At 40.3% G+C, this 13628-nt stretch overlaps 1 protein-coding gene across 2 annotated transcripts in view; it reads right to left on the minus strand.

Annotated features, from left to right (window-relative positions):
* The window catches only part of CDK19 (cyclin dependent kinase 19), a 115813-nt gene that overhangs the window by 24653 nt on the left and 77532 nt on the right, over nucleotides 1-13628 (minus strand). For both annotated transcript variants that reach the window (XM_026845077.1, XM_026845078.1), the window contains exon 5: nucleotides 13478-13609. In XM_026845077.1, coding sequence (XP_026700878.1) covers nucleotides 13478-13609 — 132 coding nt within the window. The remainder of the gene's footprint in view (nucleotides 1-13477; nucleotides 13610-13628) is intronic.

The raw sequence follows: 13628 nt of genomic DNA on the forward strand, positions 1-13628 counted from the left end.
AAGGTATAACCTCTTTATAAGAAAATCTTGCCACTCTCATGCTGAGCACAGCAGTAGATTCTAAACTTATCTGGAATCTTTACACACAGTGACTTAGGAGCATAGAGATATGCTAGAAAAAGTTTATTGATTTTTAAATTGGATTTAAATACCCAGAAATTCAATTAAAAATAACAATACATCTTTAAAGGGTAATTTCTCATGTCTTTGGTCCAATAAGGTGACAAGAACATACCTGTTGCTATCACACAGAGACACAAGGGAAACGTCTCCCCTTTTGTATGTTAAGGTTTCAATGTTTATATGCTTCATTTAAACTTTAGTCAGCAAAACAGAAGGTCAAGGTAGAAGTGGTTACTAGCCTTTTAAGTTTGACACTTTCTATGAAGAACTGAGAATGGGGTCAAACATTTGTATGTGACAGGCTTTTCAAGGGAAGCAAAAAATGGTGTCAGTGGGCTAAGGGTCAGAAATTTGCTCACTCACTGGTAAGCTAAGCAATGTTTACTGATCTTTAACAAACAGCACCTTCACATAATTTGACTGAAGAAATTTATACTGTAAAGCCACAAAGCTGAATGTTCTGCAGACAGAAAAAATACCACTCAGTAATCTGAAGGATGCTCACAGCCAACCATGCATTCAAGAATGATGTTTTATTTCAGAGCACATAATCTACGCCATGATGCAGAGTCAAGATAATTCAAAACTTTTAAAGGCAAAACCATATTAATTCAAATCAGTCATGAAATCTATTATCCTCACACCTTTTTTTTACCTGTATGCCTCCCTCCTAGCCTTTTAAACTAAGCTGCCCTTTTTTCATGTTTGTACTAAGAATTTAATTACATTTCAATTATTACACCTTAAAAATTTTGAAGCATCTTGACTCAAATTCTGAGTTCACCAAAATCAATTATCATTTTCTATAGGGCTTCAGAGTTTCTTCATTCTCTCCAGAGCTATTTTAGATTGTCAAAATACTTATTTTCTCACTTAAATTTCTATTCCTCAGTATATCAGCATTAAATGAAGATCCTGGATCATATGATTTCAGACTTCTGTTACACATTAGACACATCATTTAGCTTGCAACATTACACTTAAATTACTGTGGTAAGCTTAACAACACAGCAACGTTTTCTGATGACAGAAATCCTCAAGGCAGGGAAAATGCAATCTTATCACAAATTGTACCATACAGCACAAGAATTAAATTCTTACCAACATTAGTAGCTTGAGAATTAAACTTTTAACAACATTACAAACTTTTACCAATAAAAAGGAAGTCAGATAAAAATACCAGGAGTCCTTCGTGGATGAACAGGGAGCTCTGGACAAGCTCAAACACAAGAAAGAAGCCTACAGCTGGTGGAAGCAAGGACAAGTAGCCTGGGTGGAATACAGAGAAACTGTCCGAGCAACCAGGGATCATCTTAGGAAAGTTAAAGCCCTAACAGAATTAAATCTCGCCAGGGTGTCAAGGGCAACAAGAAAAGCTTCTATAGGTACACTGGTGATAAAAGGAAGATTAGGGAAAATGTAGGCCCTCTTCAGAGGGAAATGGGAGACCTGATGACCTGGGACATGGAGAAGGCTGAGGTACTCAAAGAGTTCTTTGCCTCAGTCTTCACCAGCGAGGGCTCCAGCCACACTACCCAAGTCACAGAAGGCAAAGGTGGGGAGTGGAAGAACAAGGAACAGCCCACTGTAGGAGAAGGTCAGGTTCAAGACCATCCAAGGAACCTGACAGTGCACAAGTCCATGGGACCTGATGAGATGCATCTGTGTGTCCTGACAGAACTGGCAGATGAAGTGGCCAAGCCACTATCCATCATATTTGAGAAGCTGTGGCAATCTGCTCAAGTTCCTGTTGACTGGAAAAGGGGAAACATAGCCCTCATTTTTAAAAAACAAAATAAAGATGATTCAGGGAACTACAGGCCAGTCAGTCTCACCTCTGTGCCTGGCAAGATCATGAAGTGGATCCTCCTGGAAACTATACTAGGGGACATGGAAAATAAGGAGGTGATTGATGACAGCCAACATGGCTTCACTAAGGGCAAATCATGCCTGACAAATCTGGTGGACTTCTATGACAGGATTACAGCATTGGTGGACAAAGGAAGAGCAACTGACATCATCTACCTGGACTTGTGTAAAGCATTTTGACACTGTCCTGCACAACATCCTTGTCTCTAAGCTGGAGAGATATGGATTTGATGAATGGACCACTCAGCGGATAAGGAATGGTCACACTCAGAGTTACGGTCAACATCTTAACGTCCACGTGGAGAGCAGTGACAAGTGCTGTTCCTCAGGGGTCAGTATTGGGACTGGAGCTATTTAACATCTTTGTTGGTGACATGGACAGTGGGATTGAGTGCCCCCTCAGCAAGTTTGCCAATGACACCAAGCTGTGTGGTGCTGGAGGGAAGGGAGATGCCATCCAGAGGGACCTGGACAGGCTGGAGAGGTGGGCCTGTGCAAACCTCATGAAGTTCAACAAGGCCAAGTGCAAGGTCCTGCACATGGGTCGGGGCAGTCCCAAACACAAATCCAGGCTGGGCAATGAGTGGATTGAGAGCAGCCCTGGGGAGAAGGACTTGGAATGGGTGGATGGAAAACTGACTATGAGCCAGCAGTGTGCGCTCACAGCCCAGAAAGCCAACTGTGTCCTGGGCTGTATCAAGAGAAGGTCAAGGGAGGTGATTCTCCCCCTCTACTCCACTCTCATGAGACCTCACCTGGAGTCCTCTGTCCAGCTCTGGGGCCCCCAACACAAGAAGGACATGGACCAGTTGGAGTGAGTCCAGAGAAGGGCCATTAAGATGATCAGGGGGCTGGAGCACCTCTTTTATGAGGACAGGCTGAGAGAGTCAGGGTTGTTCAGCTTGGAAAAGGCTCAAGGAAGGCCTTATGGTGGCCTTTCACTACTTAGAGGGGACCTACAAGGAAGATGGGGAGGGACTTTTTACAAGGACATGTAGCGATAGAACAAGGAGTAATGGCTTTAAACTGAAAGAAAGCAGATTTAGATCAGATGTTAGGAATAAATTATTTACTGTGAGGGTGGTGAGACACTGAAACAGGTTACTCAGAGAGATTGTGGATGCCCCCTTCCTGGCAATCTTCAAGGCCAGGTTGGATGGGACTTTCAGCAACTGGTCTAGCAGAAGGTGTCCCTGGCAGGAGGGTAAGAACTAGATGATGTTTAGGTCCCTTCCAACCCAAACCATTCTACGATTATAACATTTTTGTAAGGATTTTTAGTGCCTGTCTTCTCAAATTCTCCCCCTTGCCTCCCCAAATCCTAGCATGAGTTTATGAAAGGCAGGTCCTACTTGACAAACGTGATCTCCTTCTATGACAGAGCAACCTGCTTATTGGATGAGGGAAAGGCTGTATATATAATTTACTTTGACTTTAGCAAGGCTTTTGACACCACTTCCCACAGCATTCTCTGGGCAAAAATGACTGCTCGAGGTTTGGACAATCGCACACTTCGCTGGGTAAAAACCTGTCTGGATGACCGGGCCCAGAGAGTTGTGGTAAACAGAGTTAAATCTAGCTGGCGGCCAGTCATGAGTGGTGTCCCCCAGGGCTCGCTTTTGGGGCCACTCCTGTTTAACATCTTTATTGACAATATGGACAAGGGGATCGAGTGCACCCTCAGTCAGTTTGCAGATGACACCCAGTTGGGTGGGAGTGTTGATCTGCTCGAGGGCAGGGAGGCTCTGCAGAGAGACCTGGACAGGCTGGAGCCATGGGCTGAGGCCAACTGCAGGAGTTTCCATAAGGCCAAATGCCGGGGGCTGCCCTTGGGCCACAACAACCCCCAGCAGCGCTACAGGCTTGGGGAGGAGTGGCTGGAGAGCTGCCAGTCAGAGAGGGACCTGGGGTGTTGATTGACAGCTGGCTGAACAGGAGCCAGCAGTGTGCCCAGGTGGCCACGAAGGCCAATGGCATCCTGGCTTGTGTCAGCAATAGCGTGGCCAGCAGGGACAGGGAAGGGATCTGACCCCTGTACTCGGCACTGGTGAGGCCGCCCCTCGATTCCTGTGTTCAGTTTTGGGCCCCTCACTCCAAAAAGGACATTGAATGACTCGAGCGTGTCCAGAGAAGGGCAACGAAGCTGGTGCAGGGTCTGGAGCACAGGTCGTACGGGGAGCGGCTGAGGGAACTGGGGGTGTTTAGTCTGGAGAAGAGGAGGCTGAGGGGAGACCTCATCACCCTCTACAGCTACCTGAAAGGAAGTTGCAGAGAGCTGGTTTTGAGCCGCTTTAGCCTAGTAGAAAGCGACAGAACAAGAGGGAATGGCCTCAAGTTGCACCAGGGAAAGTTCAGACTAGATATTAGGAAGCATTTCTTTACAGAAGGGGTTGTTAGGCGTTGGAATGGGCTGCCCAGGGAGGTGGTGGAGTTCCCATCCCTGGAGATGTTTAAGTGTAGGGTTGATTTAGAGCTTAAGAATATGCTGTAGGTGGGAACTGTGCTAGGCGAACAGTTGGACTAGATGATCTCCAGGGTCCTTTCCAACCTAGATGATTCTGTGATACCACATTCTCATCAGTAATTCTTCAACTCTTCAGTTGTGTCTCCAAGACTACTACTTTATACAGATCAACTACATTAGCTAGTAGTAGAGCAGGCTAACATCCTTGAGAGACAGAAATGAGCGATAGCTGCATAAATACAGAATAGAGTGATGGTTCCATCTTCTTTCCTAAGTTGTTCTTACAGAAACAGGTGGGCTCCAGCCTCAGGTGATGTCACTTCAGGGCAGGGAATTAGGCCACTGGGACAAGCACTGATTTCTGGCAAGTAAAGTGTGTCACAGATTCTTTTTTCCCCAATCCTGAACCTTCACATGCGTCAAGAGATGGCACAGGGCTATTATTTTTATGTCAACTTCAATATCTCCAAGATGTAGGAAAGAACATACTGCTACTGTTCTTCCAGCAACAGCAGTGCTTATACCTCAGAGGGTCCAAGACGTAGTCTAGCAGGCTACAAAGCTCTCACGGAAACAAAAGAAAGGAGAAAAACATTCTTTCAGTGACAACTCATCAAAAGCACAAGAAATGTTACGGGTGACACAAAAGGCAGTATAATAGCCTCAGGGCTACTTCCCCTACCAAATATCAAACAACTGCAGCAAGTAGAGGAAGTATGAAAGCTTCTCATTGCAAAAGTCACAATGCTCTTTTATACTGCAAAGTATTAGGCAGGTCTAATACAGAAATTGTTATCATTTCCTCCTGTAATGATGAAAGAATTAAGAACAGGTAAGACGCACCTCTGGTACAATTTACAGGGTTGGTTTTTTTTTTTTTTTACACTGTATTTACACAGCTTTTCAGGGAACATCCAAAGCTTTACATTTTCACTTTATCATATGAAAAAAATGACTGACAGTATCATCTGATCACAGGACTGGAAAGCCAGGAACTCCTGATTACTAATTATGGTGCTTTATCATTAATTTTCCCCCTCCTCCTCCATTTTTTCCCCCATCTTATTCCATCACTGCAGGTAAGTGCACAGTAATATCGTATAATCTATATTGTACAAATAGCATGGCATATTAGAGAATTGTTGCCATTTTCTGTGCTCTTCTGAACTGTAGCAAATGAGAAGTGAGTGGTACATATTCTCTGAAAGGGAAATACACTTTTTTTTTTCCTAATTAAATGCAGAATTTTCTAACAAAAAAGCTTTTCTGTACACAATGGAGCTCTTTAGAGGTTAACTCCATGCTAAATGAGGAGGGACAACGAGTTTATAATCTGTTTTGTGCTCTCACTTGGCTTGTGTCATTAACTATTACAACTTTTTACTAGGTCCAATATGTCAACACCTTCCAAGTTAACATAGCGTGAGCAAAAGGCCCACTATGTGGTAGATTAAGTTATAACAAGAAACATGTGTGAAGAGTACTTTCCTGGCCTGTTCCAACTCACAAGCCATGGCAGTCTTTTCAGGGAGTTATTACAACTTTTGATGTCCACCTTATTTCAGTCAACAGAGATGAATGCACACAAAGAAATCTTGCGACTTAGCACAGAGAAGCTTACTGGTCCTTCTAAATAGAGTGCTTTACAATATCTTAATGTTTCTGTTACTAAGGGGTTCAGCCTTACAACTATTCCTAATAAGGCACTGAGAATAGCTCCTACATAATTATAAGCAAATCTACTGGATAGGCAACAAAAAAACCTGCTGTGAAATGTAATTCTGCTGTCAGTCACAGCTATTGCCAAGATGTCTACTTGTGAAGCAATCCCACCTGTCTTGAGAAGAAGTTATTCTACTGAATCAGTGCTGTAGTGTTGAAAGCTTCAGCTGATATTGCTGAAATAATTGTGCCTGAAGAACAAAATGATGGATTAGCTAAAAAATTCCTCTGCATCAGAAGCATGCACCTTGTTATGCTAGTAAGTACTTTGTTTTCAACCAAAACCAATTTTTGTGAGTGAACATTTTAGATATGGTAGTAAACAGACCACACTAAGAGTCTTCATTGCTGCACTAGTCAGCTAGGGTAAAGCATTTATTGAACTAGGTTTTATAACTGATCACCTTTTGGATCATTAAATGGCAACCTCATGTTTCATTTAAGAAAAGCCTTTAGCCCATTGCTGCATAAACAAAGCCTTAAAAAAAGTCAAATCAAACATCTCTAAGATGCAAGTATAATTCTGCACCAAACCATTCATCTGCTTATGTATAAAAGGAACAACGTATTTCAAATATTTTGCAAAGAATCACAATATATTCCAACTGACAGGTACAGAATGGAGTTGAATATGAAGTGGGAAAAATGCATCTCCTAACTTTCAAATGCTGTGTCTTGCTTTCTCATGTCAGCATGCATGTTCCATTTCCACATTAGGATCTATTATTTGCTCTGGGCTATGACAGACGTTGCAAGAATAACTCCTGCCTTAGTCCCCTAATTCTTTTATTTAAAATGAGCTCACAACGTAGGTTGCTCAGGGAGGTCAGAGAATCAATCCTGCTGCCACAAAGATCATCTGCCTCTGGTAAAGGGCAAAGTCAGTGAGATACTAGTGAAGGAAAAGCTTGCTCATCTAATAGGCTCTATAGTTATTAACAGTTGGGAAAAAACATGGAACTGATACTCCAAGGGAAAAATAATTAGAAGGAAAAAGACATGGTACTGATACTATTACTGGCAGGGAGTGTTTTTTGACCCACAGATCATTGATGATTTTTCATGTACATGGGGCTAAGCATAGATGGATTTTTGAAGGTATTTCTTGTTCAAAGTGAGTTGTAATCACAAAGCTATAAAGGATATTATTACTATAAAGGATATTCTGCCTTCTGAGTATTTTAATGTTATTTTATTTTTCCTGCTCTAAAATAATCCATGTACAGTTAAGTCATATTGAAAAAAAAGGTAAAAGCACCTGGTTTTTTTTCCTTCATACGTTTTGCAAGAGGAGAGAATCATGAATGTACAAAAAAGTACTGGGTGATCATGAGTGGAAACTTACAGGTTAATTTACAGAGCAATTCAAATCAAGACAATTACCAGATACTAGTTGTGACTTAAGATTCTGTGGGTTTGTGTTCCTTTTCTTTTTTAATGTCCAGAATGTGTAAATTTCTCAAGTTGAGATGCTAAGTGACATCTCAGGTTCTCAGACAACCTATTCACTGAGTTAACCAAAATAAATGATTATATACTTGTACTGAAGGTCCCTATTATCATTAACTGATTTTATTTTCAGGACAATACCATTAAGTAACATCCCTACTTTATAGATAATGAAACACATAGGATGGATTAAATGACATGCTGTAAGCTACATACAACACTTGGGACTGAATCAGTACTTAAATCCAAGTCTCCTGAGACCCAGCTTACTGTTCTAAGAGATAAAACTTTACTGTCTGTCCCACATTAGAGTACCTCCACTGGTTTTAAAATAGAAGAGACAGGTCTGACTCACTGCACTGTTCTCATTCTCCTGACTATTAAGCTAGTACACACTCCAACACATCTCAAACTCTTCAGATTTGACAATGACCACCAGCTTTACCAGCTAATATCCAGACATCAGCATATTTGAGAACAACAAAGCAGTTAGAAATCAGGAACTAGTAAGCTAGATCTCAAAACAATTAATGTTTTAAAATGTATAACAATCCTGTGGATGATATTCCTCAAGTTACTGTCAGCATCTCAAGTTTCCAAAAATACTAGCTCAAGTAGATTTAAAACGTTCTATTTAAGTGACCCACTAATACTTTATAAATTGCAGTGATAAGTTTGTGGAGCATAGCAAATGTTTCTGCTTTGAAAAAAACAAAAAAACCAAAACAAAACATGTATAGTATCTTAGAGATCACTGTCAAGCAAGAGGAAAAACAGCAGTAAATCATCCAGCACCTGCAATAACTAGATAAGAAAACAACAATTAATCTTTGGTATTAAAATATTTTGCCTCTCAGAAAACGCATGAGAACAACTGTGATAAAATGAAGAAAGTTTACCACATGCCAAAACAAGTTTACCACAAAATATCATCTGAATCCAATTACTTCCCATGTCATGTAACACTGCCCAGGGCAGAACAAGGCTGCCTTCCTGGTGTAGCCCGAGTTTTTCTTTTCAGAGCACATAAATGAGTATTTTCCAAACTTCTCTACTTTTCTTTTCTAGTTTTTCCACAACCCCTTCCCCCCAAATCACAACCCTTCACAAATATGAATGTGGATCCCTATGCAGCAAACAGAAGCTGACTGACTATAGATTTGCTCTTGTTAATTCCTTCTCATGGATGTTTAAAAGAGTCCCCAGACTCCCTTGGCCCCACACATCACAAGTGGGAGTCTCCCCTGTACGTTTTTCCTCAAGACTTCTCAATCTTCTGGTTGGCCCCATTTGTAATTTCTGGTTTACCAGATTTTCCAGATAGATCTTATAATTTATCTTCTTCCCCCCAGCCCTCCCAGAACAAGAGACCAGAAGAGTTTCAGGCAGCGATCCAAGATTTCCAGAGGCCCCACAGCCTGGCCAGCGTGCCAACAATCTGTGCACACACAGTAAGGACATCTGATGCACTCGGAACGTGTGGGACTCGCTGCATAGGCAATATGGAACACATATGCACATATTTCCATCCTAAATCCTACATAATACACCCCAGATATTTCCCTCTTATTTTTTTCCTGCATTAAGTCAAACAGACTTGTTGAAACTCTGACAGATCCCAACATCCATTATAAATTTATTCCCTCTGATACACCTAATATTTTCCTGTGACATTTGCTTTCAAAGGCATTTGGATATCTGCTTATACCTTTCACACATTTTCAGCTTCCATAACCATATGTTAGTCTGGAAATCGAATGAGGTGATAGTGCACTGCCCAAGCTTTGAATTACAGTTTCTCTACACCTGAAGGCTTATTTGGGCTGGTAAATCCAGTTGCCACATGGCCATTTCTGACATTCCTGCTGACTTGTAATCTACACAAGTGAGGAAAGGTAACTAAGCAACACAGATCTCTTGGACTTTCAGATTTATATTTTCACAAAAAATAATCCCATCCTTTTTTCGTGCAGTTGAATGATCACTCTAGTGAACAATTCTGTCAACAAAATCTAAACGATCTAAAGTACTATAAGCCATCTGATGCCATTTACCCAATATACTATTTCTTTAATTAAGGCAAGTGGCAAAGAGAGGCAACGTTCTTGTTTGATAGCACTGCTAACTATACAAGCTGCAACTTGATAAAAAAACCAAGTCTTAATCATGCTATATCCTTGATATTATGCTATGATACCCCAAAATGAATCACAGTAGACGGCCACACGCTTTCTTAAAAATCTATGATGAAAAAAAGTTCTTACTACTTACTTTACTTACTGAAATATTATTTTCTATTTTGATGTTCCCAGAGAAAAAAAAAACCCAACTGATTAATGTCTCCTTCCAACCTTAAAGCCAGCTTACCTTTTCCTTCATTTTGCCACAGTCATTTCCTTTACTTTCCTAAAATTATAGCGCAGAAGTCTTTGCCCATCAATGAAGGGAGCACTGTGCCTTGTCACTTACTTCAACCTTGTTTCTTTAGTATTTTGAGTATAAAAGCATTTTCTGTTCTGCTGGAGTTTTTCTAAAAGTTCAGTAATTTTATTAATGTTTCCGTGATTGCAAGGGTTTTACATTTTCACAGATACTTGATTTCACCTGAAGCTTGTTTAAGTTACTTTTATTTGCAAATTTTACTTCTTTGCAAGACAGGGTATTAGGATCTGATGAACACATGGTCACAGATTCTACTTTTAAATTACTGTGCTGGAAATGCAGACCAACTTCCACAGCCTACAATAAATTTAGTACAGATTTATATTGCGGTAACTGAACAGAAAGGGACCTTTGGCTTCTAAGACACCATTTTCCCAATTTGTATTCATCTGGTAAATTAGTTACTTGTAACTATGGTAGCAGCTTATATAAGAAACTTTATTAACAAGTAGGGCTTAGATTATAAACATTCACAGTTCAGGAAACTAAATATTATTCCCCATGAAACCCTAACGTGGGCTTTTTACTATCCTTTCAACATGCAGAAAGCAAAAGCTATTTCTGTTTTTCAGCAGCAGTATCCTGACTCCCGTATCTCCTTAAAACATGATGTTATATACATGATGAACAACTACTTGTTCTGCAAGCAAGTAAATGAAAAGTAGAATATTTCATTACTATGAAGGAACAAATTAAAGGGAAAAATGTCACTGAAAAACTACCTTTAAAATAATAAATATGCTTATATAGTTTTGTGTAATACATAGTTCTTTCTAAACAGACTGTATTTAGTCCAATTTTCCCCCAAAGTTAAACCCACAAAACATAGCTAAGATCAGGTCCAGAAAACAAAGACAAAAATTCTGTGTGAGACAGAAGTCAAACAGTGAGACAAAAGACAAAATTCCAATTTCATTCTTTCATCATGTATGATAATTATTTGCATGCAAGCAAGCGTACCTAAGAGTTTTATTACAAGAACAAAACCAAATTGGACACTATAGTAGACAGTGTCCAGGATGTTATGAATACACTGCTAACAATTAGCATCGTATGTGAAGCTAAGGAAGAGAGTACTAGATACAGAATACAGAAAATATATTTAAAATAAAACAAAATTAAGACTCCTAAGAAAACATCTGAATCATGTAACAACTGTTGTCCAATGTTCAGTGTGTTGCAGTAGAGAACTAATGGTAATGCATTCCTAGTAAATGCAAGCAAAAATATTTCTCACAGTGACAAAATTGGAAAAGAATAGACTAAAGTCAGCATGACATTGATTTTAGCCTGATTTTATTGATATTTACTAATTACACAAAATTATATATAATATAAAAGGCATAAGGAAAATAGCTACAGAAAATAAGCAGCTACACCAAATAGCCTGCCATTTCCTTTTTTCATAAATTGCTATATCTAATCCCCTTTCTCTTAAATTATTATTTCCAACTGAAGAGCAGTTAAATGAGAATCTTCTAGTAATAACTCATAAATTATATAAGTGATACATTAAGGCTCCTGAGAATTATGTAATGTTAAAAGATGTTAAAATTATATTTCTTGCACAGAGATTTAAGAGAGAGCTTTAAGAGTTGCATCCTTTGCCAAAAACATTAGCATTCAACACTAGCATGCTTAGCTCATTAAAACTGCCTTTCCTTAAGTGCACATAACGCTAGAAGCAAAACACAAGTCTGGACTCATAAACTGCATGAACATCACCACTGTAATTTTGTTACTCATTTCTTCCCTTTCCCTTAAAGCTGCACACTGATCACCTCCAGGTACCTTTATTCTTTTCTCTTCAGAGAGACATGCTCCTATAATCTTTCGGTCAGCCTACAAATCTCACCTGCAACTTTCCTTGTTTTCATTTCCATAATTTTTCCTTTGCTGCCCAAACCATTTTGAGTGTTCTCATCATTCACACTGCACACCAGGTACTACACGACTCATTCACCCCATCTTGGGGATTCACTGGTGTGGGTCTGATACAAGAAATAAAAGCCTCAGAAATAATATACTACTAGCAAAACTGGGTCTCTCTGAAGCAGCAGCATTCTCTAAAGTTTCACAGGGACTTATTGTCTGGTTTTTAGTATAGACCACAGATCCCTGAGGGCAAGAACCAAGTAATTTATGATATAATTAAAATAAACAATGGCATTGTACTAATTAATTCTTCAAAGAGATATCCTAAGATAATGGTATATATCACTCACCTAGATCTGCAAACAATATGCTATCTATCAAAAATAGGTAACTGTCAGTTAAGATAACTTCCCAGTACCATGCATGCAGGTCACTCAGTAATCTGGTCCACTCACATCCACCCACAAAAAAATCAACATAGCCAGGGCCATTTAAGCATCTAATTTACAGGCATATAAGGTAATTCTGTTGGTATCTTCATTAAAGACTTCTAGTAACTGTCTTCACCCAGTACAGGATACAGCAAACAGAGACTTTAGAAGTTAGCATCCCAGTTTGTGTGGTGGCAGGTGCAAAGCAGGCCCTAAGGATCTCCCTCAGGCAACATGGGATTGTGCCACGATCGTGACGGGGGGCACTACAAGGCTCCATCCCCAGCACCCACTGGAGGAGATACCCTAGGAAATCAGAGGCCTCAACCGAGACAGCACTCCAGAGGGAGGCTACTACCACCCAGGACTCAGGCTGCAGGGTGACACTGGCCTCACAGCGGGAGATACACTCTGGTTTGGGCACTGAGTAATCAGTGAAAGGAGCTGTGGGAAGAAGTGAACACACTCCATTGCATCATGAAGAATAAAAAGGACATGAACAGGGTCATCTCAGGGACCTCGCAGAGGTTTCTGGAGGATATTGGGGTAAACTTCTTTATACAGGTACTACATGTGTTAACTTTCAGATCTGGTCCTCAGGAAGAAGGAAGAACTAGTTGGGAATATGATAATCAGTGTTAGCCTTGGCTGTAACAACCATGAACAGGTGGAATAGTGAAGGCAAGTAGCAGAACACAGGCCCTGGGCTTCAGGAAAAACTGACTGGATCATCAGGGTCTGAGGGTGGTGGCTAAAGGTATATACTTTAACCTGGAGACTGACTACAGGTGAAATACCACAGAGGCCCATGAGCCCATATGAAAATCATCATATAAATCAATGCAAAGAATATTCTTATTTTAAAAACAAACCAAAACAAACACACATTTAAAATGGCTAACACTAACCTTAACTCATACTGAAAAATAAAAGCACAGAACTCAGAAAGTTTCACTATGCACCAACATTTTATAGACTGGATCATATATCATCTGCTGCTACAAGAAAAAAAAATAGCTTGTCAGTTGATCATCTTATCTACTATAAGGCTACCCTCCTTTACAGAACTTAAAGGTCAAGCTCTTTCTTACACAGAACTTACCAATGGCCTTTGTGTAATGTCTGGCTCCAAGTAACAGCTCTGGAGCTCTGTACCAGAATGTCACCACAACTGGATCCAAGTCTGCCAGTGGCTTCAAAGGTGAGTTGAACAATCTTGCAAAACCCATATCAGCTGGGGGGGGGGGGGGGGG

Source organism: Athene cunicularia, assembly GCF_003259725.1.
Source record: "Athene cunicularia isolate RWA chromosome 3 unlocalized genomic scaffold, athCun1 chr3_part1, whole genome shotgun sequence".
Classification (NCBI taxonomy): domain Eukaryota; kingdom Metazoa; phylum Chordata; class Aves; order Strigiformes; family Strigidae; genus Athene; species Athene cunicularia.